Genomic DNA, 13,663 nt, shown 5'->3' with positions numbered 1-13,663 from the left:
TGACCTTTGACCATCTGATACTCACAGTCCATGGCCCTGTCTACGGTTCTCACTGTGAATATAGCAAACATCAATGTGAGAATCACTGCACACGCTCTGACGATGTTCATCTGGATGGTGAGTTCTCTCTGAAGGTTGAGGTCTCTCTGGATGGTGAGTTCTCTCTGGAGGATGAGTTCTCTCTGGACAACTGGAGGATAACAGTACAAGAGTTCAACTTTAATATGATCAGTTTCACATGCGTTTTCTGCAGGTCACTCCCATACTCTCTCTGTGTTTCCTGTCTCTCTACAGTACACTGTATACAGTGAACAACTTAAGGTTTTGCTTGATAATATACCCTGGCAAATGTATAGCATCCTATTAGAGTAAAATATAATTTAGTGACTTAGAAAACAATTCCATCCCCAAACACTAGCAGCTGCTCTGAAGTTCAAATTAACCAACCTCAGACATGAAAATGCTTTTTTGTAGACTTTACTGTTGAAATGTTTAGAACTCTATTATCTAACTATTATTTAGACCAGGGGTCTTCAACGGGGGGTCCAGGACACCTATAGGGGGTCTTCAGAGTTACTATAGTGGAGCTGCCAATTTCTTGTGTGACAGGACCATTTTTATTTATTTTATTTTCAAAAAGATTAAATGTCTGAAAATACACTTCAACACAAATCCAACATATTATTATGAAAATAAAATATACTTGCTTTCAAACTAATCTAATCTATGAAGTTTGACAGCACTGCAGCATCGCTTGGAGACAACCCTCTGTCACTTAAAATAAAAACCTGTGTAATACTTCTAGAGCTATAGTCTCAGATATCTGTGTAACACTTCTACTGTAGCTACTGAGCTAGTCTCAAATATCTCAACACAAGCAACGGTCAACAGATATGATGAATATATGCTAAATATATGGTGAACTAGCTTCGAAAGCCTCTTATCAAGCTGCATGCAAAGCTTTCTAAAAATTTTAAAAAAGGGACCACCACCACATCTATAAAATTGGGACACATATTCTGGGTCACTAGAATATATTTTTTTAGCTAATATATTAGTACATACATCTTAAATTTGTAGTGGATAATGTTTTGTAGCCTGGTTCCAGACGAATCTGCCATTGCAAAAAAAGAAAATGCCTCTATGCAGTGATATTAGTCTGGCCACGCCAGGCTAAATGTTTTGTATCTTGTACTGATAAGAGCACCACAATTACACAGACATCTGTGAACGAGCAGCAAAGAGCAGACTACACAGAGTGGCATAGCTGAATTCCTTTAACTTATACCTCAGACTTCCTGCATATAAGGCGGACATAGTACAGTATATTGTTTAATACATTTTATATTGCCAACTGTAGCTTACAGTACATTATATCCTACATTAACCCATACAAATCTAAGCTCATCACCGGAAATGCCCCCCCTTATCTGGGTTATCCTATAGCATTCTTTTGTATAAATCTGTTCATACAAATGTGTGCAAACTGTTAATAAAGTATTCAATCAATCAATCAATCTTTCAGATTTGGGACTGAAAATTAAGATACTTTAGTTATCACAATGTACAATTTAAAACAGCGAAATAAATAAATCTATCCTATCTAAGCAGGGACCACTAATACTTCGTATACATTTGTTTTGCATATTAACCATTTTAGATTTTAGCTATATGTATAAATACATGTACAAGCTATTGTATTTATATATATATATATATATATATATATATATATATATATATATATATATATATATATATATATATATATATGTATCTTCTCTTCTGGGGATCCCTGGCAAAAATCATTTTCAGATGTGGGTCCGCGGCCAAATACATATCAATTTGGGGTTCATTGGCACAAAAAAGTTTGAGAAAAATGATTTTAAAGGCATTTGTAGAATTGGCCTCAGGTCTTAAAGGGTTAAACTAGGCCTCAGTCCATCCATCTTCAGATTTTTATTTTTGTTTTTATTTTAAGCCTTCGGCCTTCTAGTTGTCATACAGCTGAATGGCATGTATTTTTCATAGAAACGTCTGTTCTGTAGAAGTCTGTTCAGCCACAAAAGAAGAATCAGTTGACAGGCTTTGTAATGGGTTAACTGTCAACAATCTTAGGGCTTATCTATTAATCATTATCATATTTCTAACTAATATATAAAGTTATTTACACTTTTGCTTGACTTTCCACGAAACCTGGATTAGGGATAAACCGGGTTTAATCGTCTATCCTGGCTTAAATTATCCAGGAATCGGTTAACTTAGCCAGTAAACCTGGATATGTTTATCCATGATCCGGTTTCACGAAAGAAAATTGAAGCAATCCTGCCTTAGTTACCATGGCAATTTAGCTGTGAAGTTAGCCTGGTCCGGACCAGACTAACAGCCAAGCTTTATTAATCCAGTGCCTTGTTCTTCAAGTTTTGTGAAATAGCTGTTAGTCCAATGACTCCAATCATAAACCAATGAGTTTTTCCACACTTATTCAATTCTTATGCGAAAATCGAAGATCTACAAGCCCGAAATGTTTTTGTCTTATGGCGGCCGGGGGTCCCCGGCCCCCCATGGACCCCCGCCCCCGTGGACCCCCAGCCCCCTGTGTACCTCCGGACCCCCATGGACCCCCGGCCCCCCGTTGATCCCCGTGGACCGGGGACCCCCGGCCGCCAAAAGGCAAGCTTTTCACTTGTAGATCTTCGATTTTAGAAATTAGAAATTAGAAAATTATTCTAAGTGTTTATAATTATAATTCCAACATTCACTTAAACTCCTTATATTTAAGCCTAACTGAATTATATATTTATGGATTTATATAAATTAATTGCATATTTTTGGACAACTTGTGCATTTAATTTGTCGGCAATACTTTGCCACGCTTTCTCCCTGGATCTATATTTATTGCGGCCGTGTTTCCTTTCTTGCTTATTATAAATTTTACTTCCTTGTATGATTCCATGAGCTGCTGCAGTGCTGCTGTTCAGCCACAGAGAAGAACACCGCTCTGGTTTTGGGCTCCATGATTGGTCAAGTTCAAGGATTCTGCTATCGACTTTCATGGTCTTTTATAGGAATATGTGAACTCACATTCAGCCTGGTTTAACGATCCTGGCTCGACAAACCTCTCCTTCTCAGCCAGGCTTGGCGTTCGTGGAACTGAATAAACCAGGCTGAACAGCGCAGGCTTGTCAAACGTGGATTTGCCTTTCAAACCAGGATAATTTAATTCCGCTTTCGTGGAATAGACCCTTGGTATACTAGTGGGCCTGTGGTCCCTTATTTATTCCTATTGAAGGTGGCAATGCAAAACACAAGAACATGTATGTTGGCTGCATCGCTTTAAAAAAAAATAAGAAAGAATGTTGTATGCAAAGTTGGAAAAATCTGGAAATTCTGTCCTATTTTATTATTGTTTTTACAACAAAGAGGACAAACATGTACATGAGGGCATAGGCAGTTGGTGGGTGATAATTTTGTTACCTGACTGCAGGCTCAAAAAAGCCCCACAAATAACTTTAAAATGATTATAAATAAATGTCACATCATGAAATGTGAGGTGATTGTCATTCCACAAACTGCTGTAGTAATGATGTGAGAAGAGATAGAAACACTGTGAGTGTGTTAATGTGTACCTTGATCTCCTGTAACCCCCTGTGAGCCAGAGCCGTGGTCTCTCAGACTGTCTGCTCCTTCATTCTCCACGTTCTCCTCCTCTCCTCTCTCCTGCTGACTCTCCCTCCTGACTCCTCCACCAGACCTCACACGTGTTGATGTGCCTGGCTTGTCAGAAGTATCTGTAGACATCTTAATGAACGACACAAACAAAGTAACTCAAGTTAATTAACCATGTGAACCCTAGTGTCTCTGTTCTGAGCCTGGTTGATCCTGCCAGTAGCATATTTGTCTCAAAGATTAAGCCATGCATGATTGTCTATGTGCAAACGGCTTGTACAGTGAAACTGCGTAATGAACATTTGGCGAAAATAGCAGATCTACAAGCTCACAACATATTGCAATGCAAAACAAAAGTGAACTTGTACAGTAGATTGGCTATTCACTCTATTTGACGTACAACAAATAATATAGGGTTTAAGTGGTTAGCAAAAGCATATTGTTGCTGTCGGGTGGAAACCTTGTATGTCCAAAACCGTTCCATTTTTATTATTAACAAAAAAATTAAAATAAACATTTTAAAATAGCCGACCTGCAAGCTTACAACGCATGGCGATGCGTTGTTAACTTGTAGATCTGTTATTTTCACTACTTTTGTGGGACACTCTCGTATGATGAAGTAGGATATGAATTTACGCAAAAACATACAAAGTTGAAATATGGAGATTCTGCCCGACAGCGACGAAATGTTAATAATGTACATATTAATATTATGCATTAAGTGATTACAATATAATACATATAAAATGTGTTTAAATGTTAACTTACTTTGTCCAATATCTGTGTAGTCCTACATTGGCCTTCAGTGTTGCACAATAGACTGAGCTGCTGTCTGTTCTAGTCTCACTTTAACACTGTCAAACAAAAGCAAGTGCTTTTGGACACACTTGTGAAGGTGCATACATGCATGTGCCCACAAACACTGTGCAGAATAACCAATAGACTCTTTAACCACAGATAGCCTTTCAGATGTGTGAAATCCTGGGCGGGGAAAGAGAATGAAAAGTAAAACAAATAAACCAGTATGAATTTTATGAAGAGTTCATAATAGTGGTGACTCTGTGGTATTGTATATAATAATGATGACTAGAAATGTATGATGTTAATTGACAAATCATGATTCAGAAAATCAGGTGTAACACATTGTTTACCTTTTTTATCTTCTTGAATTGAATGACATCTCATGCCATACGTCCATTTTAAGGCTTTGACCTAGGGCCATACCACGGAGGAGTGTACATGTTTTGAATAGGTTTCATAGCGTGCATCGGCATAGTTAGATGAAAAGTTAAATTCAGTTAATTGGGATAATGCTGTGGTGACCTTTGTAGTTGCTACAGCTAGAAAGTGTCAAGCAGCAAAATCCCTGAGTGAGTGATGTGTTAGTTTAGTGACATTGAATACTCACAGTGCACGGCCAGGCCTATGATCACAACCAGCAGCATTTAGACACAACGTCCTCAGACACAGAGCAACAACTCTGAGGCTTTCTCACTGTTTTAGAACACCGTCCTGCAACTGAGAGTACAGCTAAAGTGAGACAAAAAACAAGACTGTAATTTTTGACTTTCACATCAAGGAATTATACTGAACTGACCAAAATATACACTTTATGAAGTGTATATTTACACTTTATACAATTTTATGAATTAATTCTGACTGATATGTTTGTGCTGCAACAGGAACGACAATGCCTTGTTGCCTTTGAGCAATAATGGTTCCACTTTGAAACAGAGAAATGTCCTTGACAGCAATTCACAAGAAAGAAATCTACAAACACTTACTCTCTCTCTCACAGAGACACAGAGAGAGAGAGAGAGAGAGAGAGAGAGAGAGAGAGAGAGAGAGAGAGAGAGAGAGAGAGAGGGAGAGAGAGAGGGAGAGAGGATGATCACAGGGTTTCAGCAGCAGAGAAAATGTTCAGAACAATCTGAACAAACATTAATAATAAATGTGTGACAGTGTCTTTGCACAGTGACTTTCAACACTGACTGCAGAATGCAAAATGAGATGTTTGGAGTGCATCATTCCCATCATTCAGTACTTCTCCAACTACAACCCTGGATGAACAACAACAGCATAGCCCTGTTGAACAGGATGAAGAGTTTTCATGGCACACTACACAAGAGGAGGTCAAAGGCCCCGGTGTAGCGGCCAATAGTGATGGGTCGTTCATTATCGATTAGTTCATAAGAACTAGTTCTTTGCCGTGAACGTGAAATAACCTGTTCACTTCCTGAAACTGTTAGACAGCGGTGCGGTTGTGTTGTTTTTCACTAGACAATGGCACTATTGAACGAATCATTTGAACGAATCATATGAACGGATCATTGCCGTGAATGTGAACAAAATTGTTTGTTCACTGAAATGATTTTTTTCCCCCCACCGCTAGCGGCCAATGACTCCTACAGAGACAAACAAACAGGAGGGCAAGCTGCATGACAATAACTCCAGAGAGGTGTGGGAGGGGTTGAGAAGGATCACAGGCTACAAACAGTCTAGCTCTGAGTCAGAGGGAACCCTGGAACGGGCTGACAGGTTTGAGCGCCCAGTCCCTGCCTGCCTGCACAACTCTGCCCCTCTCGCAGCCGACCCCCCACCACAGGAAGCACTAAGTAGATCATCGGTTGCCACCCCTCCTCTACACACAGCCAGGCAACAAGTACAAGGTCCTCCCTCACCCCTGATATTTACAACCAACCAAGTGAGGAGACAACTCTCCAGGATTGTCATGACCAAGGCCACGGATCAAGACGTGTGCTCGGTAGCTAGCAGCACCATTCTAGCACCAGTTCAACCTCTCCCTGAGGCTGAAGGGAGGTGGAAGCTATACTGATCAAACCATCCCTCGATCATACACTCATCATAGAGGTTATGATAAGTGTCATGATGGAAATTCACCACTGCACACTACCCATGTGAGATTAATAAAGCATTGAATACACAACAACTTTTTGTCTATTTTAGTTTAAACGTTTGCAGCCATCGGGAACACAGTGTTCACTCTACAGCAGGGTGTCTAAGGTTATACAGAGCGTCTATGCATGTCGCTGTGGTTTTCATTTCCTGATAGAGAGGTGATACTGGGCTGCTTCTGCTAAATGGAAACAGGATGCTCGTCTCTGTGCTTAAATGTGGCCTCTTAGAATTAACCTCTGACACACAGCAAATTCTTAAAAGGATCCTTGGCTAATAAGCCTAATGTGCCTTAATACATTATAATTAAAAACACCTTAGATATTTTATTTATTTTAGAAATAGTTCATCTTTTACTGAAGGGGGACAATGCCTGTCGCGAGTTGATGACGTCAACACACACACACACACACACACACACACACACACACACACACACACACACACACACACGGCTGGCAGAGGAAATTTCAGAATGTCATATTCATATTGTGATCACACATTGACCACAGTGCAGTTTCATCGCTGCAGAATGCAAAATTGTAATTATTGTTTTTAATACTGTGAATGCATGACATTTGACTGAAAATGCTAGGCTATTGTACGATTTTTACAGAAATTACAGCTGAATACATATTAATTTACAAAACATTTACAAATTCTTGAAAGCTACTTCGTGTGCATGCTTTTATCTGTAAAGTTTATTTTTGTATGGGCCTATATATTTAAATTGTCCTCACGCAGTACATTGTGCTCAATGTAAAACAGAGCATATTTAAACTGTTTTGTGCACAAGGAACAAATATATTGTGTAAAACATGGTGAAGGTGCAACAGCAGCAAATGTACCAGAATCTACCTCAACCTTCTGTAATTGCAGCCATGGATGTATTAAGAGAAGTGGATGAGAGATAAAAACATGGCCGTCCATTCATTTCAGTGAATCACTCCGATCACTCAGTGCAGCTGTGGGGGGGGGGGAGAACAGGAAATACTGTGTGAATACATGACATTTGACTGAAAGCTGTAGATTATTGTACACTTTTACAGAAATAGTTGCTGAATACATATTCATTTAAATACATTTCAAAATTCTTGAAACCTTCTTTGTGTGCATGATTTTATGTCAAGTTATTTTTTTTATAGATTCAGTGCAGTATTTTGCTCAATGTACAACATTTAAACATATGTTTATGTTGTACACATGGATCAAGATATTGTGTATAAACATGGTGACGGTGTACCAACAGAATATGTACCAGAAACAACCTCATCTGTAATGCAGACATGGATGTATTAAGAGAAGTGCATGAGAGATTAAAAACATGGCCGCCCGTTCATTTCAATGAGTCACTCCAATCACTCACTGCAACTGTAAGAAGGCAGGCAGATGGGGGAGAGGCACATGAGAACAGGAAATAAGAAAAAACACATGTATTAACAAAGAACAATATGGCTGACTATAAAGGTCAGAGACAACACATTCTCACTCCCAACTCATCAAATACAAACTCAATACAAACTCATGGTCACATTCCTGGGCGCCACTTTCAGACACCACAGATACTCTCTCTATATCTTTACATAGACGGAAGCGGCGCCCCAACCAGAGATGCTATAGCAGCCACTCCTGCCTGTGTCAGTCTATGGGGGAACGCTGCCTGTTTCCTCATGCAGTTCAGTCCAATGAACAACAATGAGGAACTGTCTTCAGCCAATCAAAATGTTGCATTTTCAACTGAACTGCCTGAACAGAGCTTTTCAGGAAGTGAGCTATAGTGCATTTGAGGCCAAGTTCTCCCTCAGAACTGTTTAGTTTAACTTAGTTCAGTGATATGATCTCATAGGCACTCAATGCCTGCACGCAGGCAGGAACACCCAAAACACGTTTGTGTTAATAAGCGAAACTTGCAACAACTATAATAGGCTACTGACAAAAATGCTGAATTAATTGACTCAATATACATAATTAATTATATTATACTACCATGGGTGTTTAAATATAGAACACTGTGGTTATTTGTATATTGTACTACTGTGGGCGTGTAGATGATGATGTTGTGGATTTTCTATAGAAGTGGATTGTGTCACCACTGGGCCAGTGTCAAAATACACCAGTGACTAGAGGGCATTGGTAACGCCTAGTCATGTGACCAAGCTGCCTTATTTGATGAGTTCTAAGTGAGAATGTGTTGCCAGTGACATGGGGACCCTAGTGGTCAGAGGTTGTACTCACAGTACATTAACAATGGGCCCTGGTATGTAGTAAAGGTCCCCTGGGCACTGGCCCCATCTGACACTGACTGTTAATACAGGCCTAAGGAAAAACAAAATACTTGTTTAGAACCGTACAGAATGTTAAAATACAATACACTGTGGAGGATATGAATGTTTCTCAAACTCTAAAAACAATGATTTTGAAATACTGAACATACATTAGGCTATTTTATTCTACATAACATGTCCTGATGTGACCTTAGTTTGCTTTGATGTGTGCACTGAGCTGAGAGCAGCACCTCCATCTGTTTACACTTTGAGATAAAAGAGGGAAATGTAATTTGTATCTAATACAATATTAAATGACTTAAATGTATTCATTAGTTTTTCTCTCTTTCAATGTTTTTATTGATTTCGTTTTTTTGATTAGTTTTTCTAACAATGAATGGCATCCCCTTTTTAATGTGCCCCAGTGTTGTGTGAGTTAGCATTAACATAAGATTGTTGTGAAGTGTTCATGTCTTTCAGTTGACTGAGGAACACTATCTGTTCTGTCTTCACATTTGTCAAAGGGGATGATTTGTCAAGGAGGCATGACATCTCTGAAATGTGATATTTTGGCCTGTAGCGTTCATTAAAAATGGAAATGGTTGTATGAAACCTGTTGGATCAGACTGTTGCATGCATTTGGAAACTTCATCTCAGAGACCACAGTTCTGTCTGTTTATGTTGCTATGGAAGCACTGAGCAGAAGCTAATACCTCCATTTTAAAATAAATAATTAGTGTAAAATATCACATCGGTCCTGTGTCACCCTGTTGGGGTTTATTTTGCAATAATCACTGTATATGATCCTGTAGATATTATAACCAATGTGAAAACATCATTGAAGAGTTCAAACACAACTTGGAACTCGCACAATGTAATTCCAGCAAATGTTGCAAAAGTAACAAAATCACTCACAGAAAGTGTTTCTGCCTTAAAACAATTATAATATATATATATTTTTAAACAAATAAGAAAATAGGTAAAACTAATTTCCAAACCATCTAAAAATATTATTTGTATGGCATTTGTTACCATTTCTAGTCTATTGAAATGTCACAGCAGGTGTTACACATTTGCTTTATTTGTCCACAGATGATTAGCTTAATGTGCAACATTGTTTTCTCACTCAACAGTGAAAAAACAAACAAACAGAGAATAAGTGTATACAGGGTTACCAAATTGTCAAATATTACATAAGAAAGCAGCAAGCATTGTATTGCCGTGTCTGTCTGTTGTACTGAGGCTGAGGTTCTGGATCAGAGCGCAGTAGCAGAGAGCTTTGGCATCCTATTTAACCTCCACACTGACCACCAAAGACCATACATAACAAATCCTGAAAGGTCTTTTAAGTCCACAGCAATATGGTGTGGATGGATGTAAGAGCTGAAGGCCATGAGGCACTCCCAGCTTCACAGGCCCTCCTCCTGGTCCAGAAGGGGTACTGCAGCATACTACATACTGGTACGTATGCAAGGGAGTAGGCCTACACACCAAGCTCTGATGGACATGGACTGTATGCAGACCATGATCCACCAGCACTCGGTTTGTCCAGAGGCTTTATTTCTACATGGTACGCTCACTAGATCAGCCACCAGGACACGGTCACAAACTCAAAGGAGCAGTTCAGTGAACATAGGAAGTGAATAGAAACAGATTGTAATGAAACCTGGTTTCATTACAATCTCAATCTCAGATTGACCTACTTATTGTAGATGAATTAGAAGTACAACATTTGATAACTGACACACATTTTTTTACGTATGTATTAGTTATTATTAGATTATTGGTTTACTTATGTATTACTTTATTATTAGATTACTATTTTTATGCATTTGATGTATTATGTGTATTATGATGTATTATCTTGTGTCCCTGCTTACTGTAAATCGCTCTGGATTAAGAGCGTCTGCTAAATGCCTAAACTGTAAACTGTATCTAATGGCCATATAGTGGTCACATGTCAATGAGTAACCATTTTGTTGCCTGAATTCAAGCAACTTTATCAGTGGTACAGTTCAAAATGGCTGTCGTCCAGTGCAGAGTGCATCCTAGAATAACTGTGAACAGACATTTTAGACATTTTTTGTTTGTTGGTCAAAGTCCAGGGGTACAAAATGTGCCTTATTATTCCAAAGCAGGACGTGTGCGTTGAGTTCCAGCAATAAAGAGCAGAGTAAAACGCAGGTTACTGATGTACTGTTCAATCAGATACCTGCAGGGCCTGCAGGTTTGTGCAAGGTTTGAGACGGTTTAGGGTAAAATGTAAAGATCATTTGGTTGGGGTTCACATGGGGGTCTGCATCAATCTTTCAGGGTGTATTTCTCAATAATCCTTCTGGGTTGTATTTATATTATTTTAATACTTGTAGGCACAGTCATACAATTTGAGAGGTATGCATACTGTATGTCTGCTGGTGACAAAATGTACTTCATATGACTCTAGTGTACCCTCACGGGAAATATAATGAATACCAACAGCCTGTCTGGTGTTCTGCTGTCACCTACGAGAGTCACGTGACCATAAAGGACATTTATGCAGGATCCATTTCCTAAAGAAGAATGTATGTAACAGGACTTCTGGGATATTAGAAGCACCATCATGTGTTTTCAGAGGTTTGATGCATGTGACGGGAGCGTACTCAAGTTCCCTCAACCCTATGTTCCCTCAGCCCTATGTTCCCTCAGCCCTATGTTCCCTCATCCCAAAACAGACCCTATGTTCCCTCAGCCCTATGTTCCCTCATCCCAAAATAGACCCTATGTTCCCTCAGCCCTATGTTCCTAGCCTCGCGTGGCCAGTCAATATCACACGACACACTGTGTGGATATTAGTCTGGTCCCTATCAACGATAGATTTTTTTCCAAGGGGCGGTTACAAAAAGATCCAAACGGACTCTATTGGTTAGACCTAAGCTCTCTATTGAGGGGGGCCAGGCTACTATGTTCCCTCAGCCCTATGTTCCTTCAGCCTTATGTTCCATCAGCCCTATGTAATATTATAATGTTTTGTCTTGTCTGTCTGTCTGTCTGTCTGTCTGTTTGTTATAAGATATTTCTAGCAAGATATATAAAAAATCACACCCTGTGTGAAGTGGGCGGTGTCTTGCTAGCTAATCACAATACTGAATGGAGTCAACCAATCATGTACAAAAAATAAATACATTTATTGAAACACTCTTTATGATGGAAGAAACCATAACTTAAAAAAAACAAACTAATGTTTTTTTTAAAGTTATGGTTTCTTATATAGGACTATGCACATGTGTCATGTGACACTGGCCAATCACAGTCCTGAATAGACTGTGATTGGCCAATCACGGTGCAGGGTTAGGCGGGGTACATTTTTGGCCAATCACAGCGCAGGATTTGTTGTACAAATATCCAAACCTCACTTATAGGGGCGGTTTCACCGCCCAAAAAAATCCATGTATTTTTGCCAAGAGTGGGCATGGCATGTCACAAAAAGTACATTTATGATAAGGATGGATTTATGCATAACTTTGTGTGATTTGTCATAGGCTAAGGGAGAATATAGAATATATATATATATATATATATATATATATATATATATATATATATATATATATATATATATATATATATATATATGTGTGTGTGTGTGTGTGTGTGTGTGTGTGTGTGTGTATATATATATATATATATATATATATATATATATATATATATATATATATATATATATATATATATATGGTCAGTATCACGTCAGCATCACGATCAGTATCACGGTCAGCATCACGGTCATGGTCAGTATCATGTCAGCATCATGGTCAGAATTATGGTCACTATCATGGTCACTATCATGACAGTATCATGGTCAGTATCATGTCAGTATCATGTCAGCATCATGGTCAGTATCATGTCAGTATCATGTCAGCATCACGATCAGTATCACGGTCAGCATCACGGTCAGTATCACGGTCAGTATCATGTCAGTATCATGTCAGCATCATGGTCAGAATCAAGGTCAGTATCATGGTCAGTATCATGGTCAGCATGATGGTCAGCATCATGGTCAGCATCATGGTCAGCATGATGGTCAGCATGATGGTCAGCATGATGGCCAGCATCATGGTCAGAATCATGGTCAGCATTATGGTCAGTATCATGTCAGCATCATGGTCAGTATCATGGTCAGCATCATGGTCAGCATCATGGTCAGTATCATGGTCAGTATCATGTAAGCATCATGGTCAGTATCATGTCAGCATCATGGTCAGTATCATGTCAGCATCATGGTCAGTATCATGTCAGCATCATGGTCAGTATCATGGCAGCATCATGGCAGCATCATGGTCAGTATCATGGTCAGTATCATATTCAGCATCATGGTCAGTATCATGGTCAGCATCATGGTCAGTATCATGGTCAGTATCATGTCAGTATCATGGTCAGTATCATGTCAGCATCATGGTCAGTATCATGGCAGCATCATGGTCAGTATCATGGTCAGTATCATATTCAGCATCATGGTCAGTATCATGGTCAGTATCATGGTCAGTATCATGTTCAGCATCATGGTCAGTATCATGTCAGCATCATGGTCAGTATCATGGTTAGTATCATGGTCAATATCATGTCAGTATCATGGTCAGTATCATGGTCAGTATCATGGTCAGTATTATGTCAGTATCATGGTCAGTATCATGTTCAGCATCATGGTCAGCATCATGGTCAGTATCATGGTCAGTATCATGTCAGCATCATGTCAGCATCATGGTCAGTATCATGGTCAGTATCATGGTCAGTATCATGGTCAGCATCATGGTCAGTATCATGTCAGTATTATG

General features: G+C 39.1%; 1 protein-coding gene across 11 annotated transcripts in view; it reads right to left on the bottom strand.

Annotated features, from left to right (window-relative positions):
• Nucleotides 1-13,663, bottom strand: part of LOC308080781 (CD209 antigen-like protein C) — a 72,214-nt gene that overhangs the window by 8,058 nt on the left and 50,493 nt on the right. The window contains exons 1-7 of one of the 11 annotated variants that reach the window (XM_080422771.1): nt 7,844-8,736; nt 7,434-7,550; nt 5,078-5,187; nt 4,821-4,881; nt 4,438-4,650; nt 3,630-3,801; nt 26-190 (exon numbers count right to left, since the gene is read on the bottom strand). In XM_080422771.1, the coding sequence (XP_080278897.1) occupies nt 26-190; nt 3,630-3,801 (337 nt within the window). In that variant the 5' untranslated portion in view covers nt 4,438-4,650; nt 4,821-4,881; nt 5,078-5,187; nt 7,434-7,550; nt 7,844-8,736. Of the gene's footprint in view, nt 1-25; nt 191-3,629; nt 3,802-4,433; nt 4,651-4,820; nt 4,882-5,077; nt 5,517-7,433; nt 8,737-13,663 lie in introns of those variants that run through there. The other 10 variants (XM_080422770.1, XM_080422767.1, XM_080422769.1 and 7 more) reach the window with 10 other exon arrangements.

The sequence above is a fragment of the Gymnoscopelus braueri genome (assembly GCF_963280865.1).
Source record: "Gymnoscopelus braueri genome assembly, chromosome: 24".
Taxonomy (NCBI): Eukaryota; Metazoa; Chordata; class Actinopteri; order Myctophiformes; family Myctophidae; genus Gymnoscopelus; species Gymnoscopelus braueri.
The sequence above is the reverse complement of the archived record's forward strand: the minus strand, read 5'-3'. Positions and strand labels throughout refer to the sequence as shown.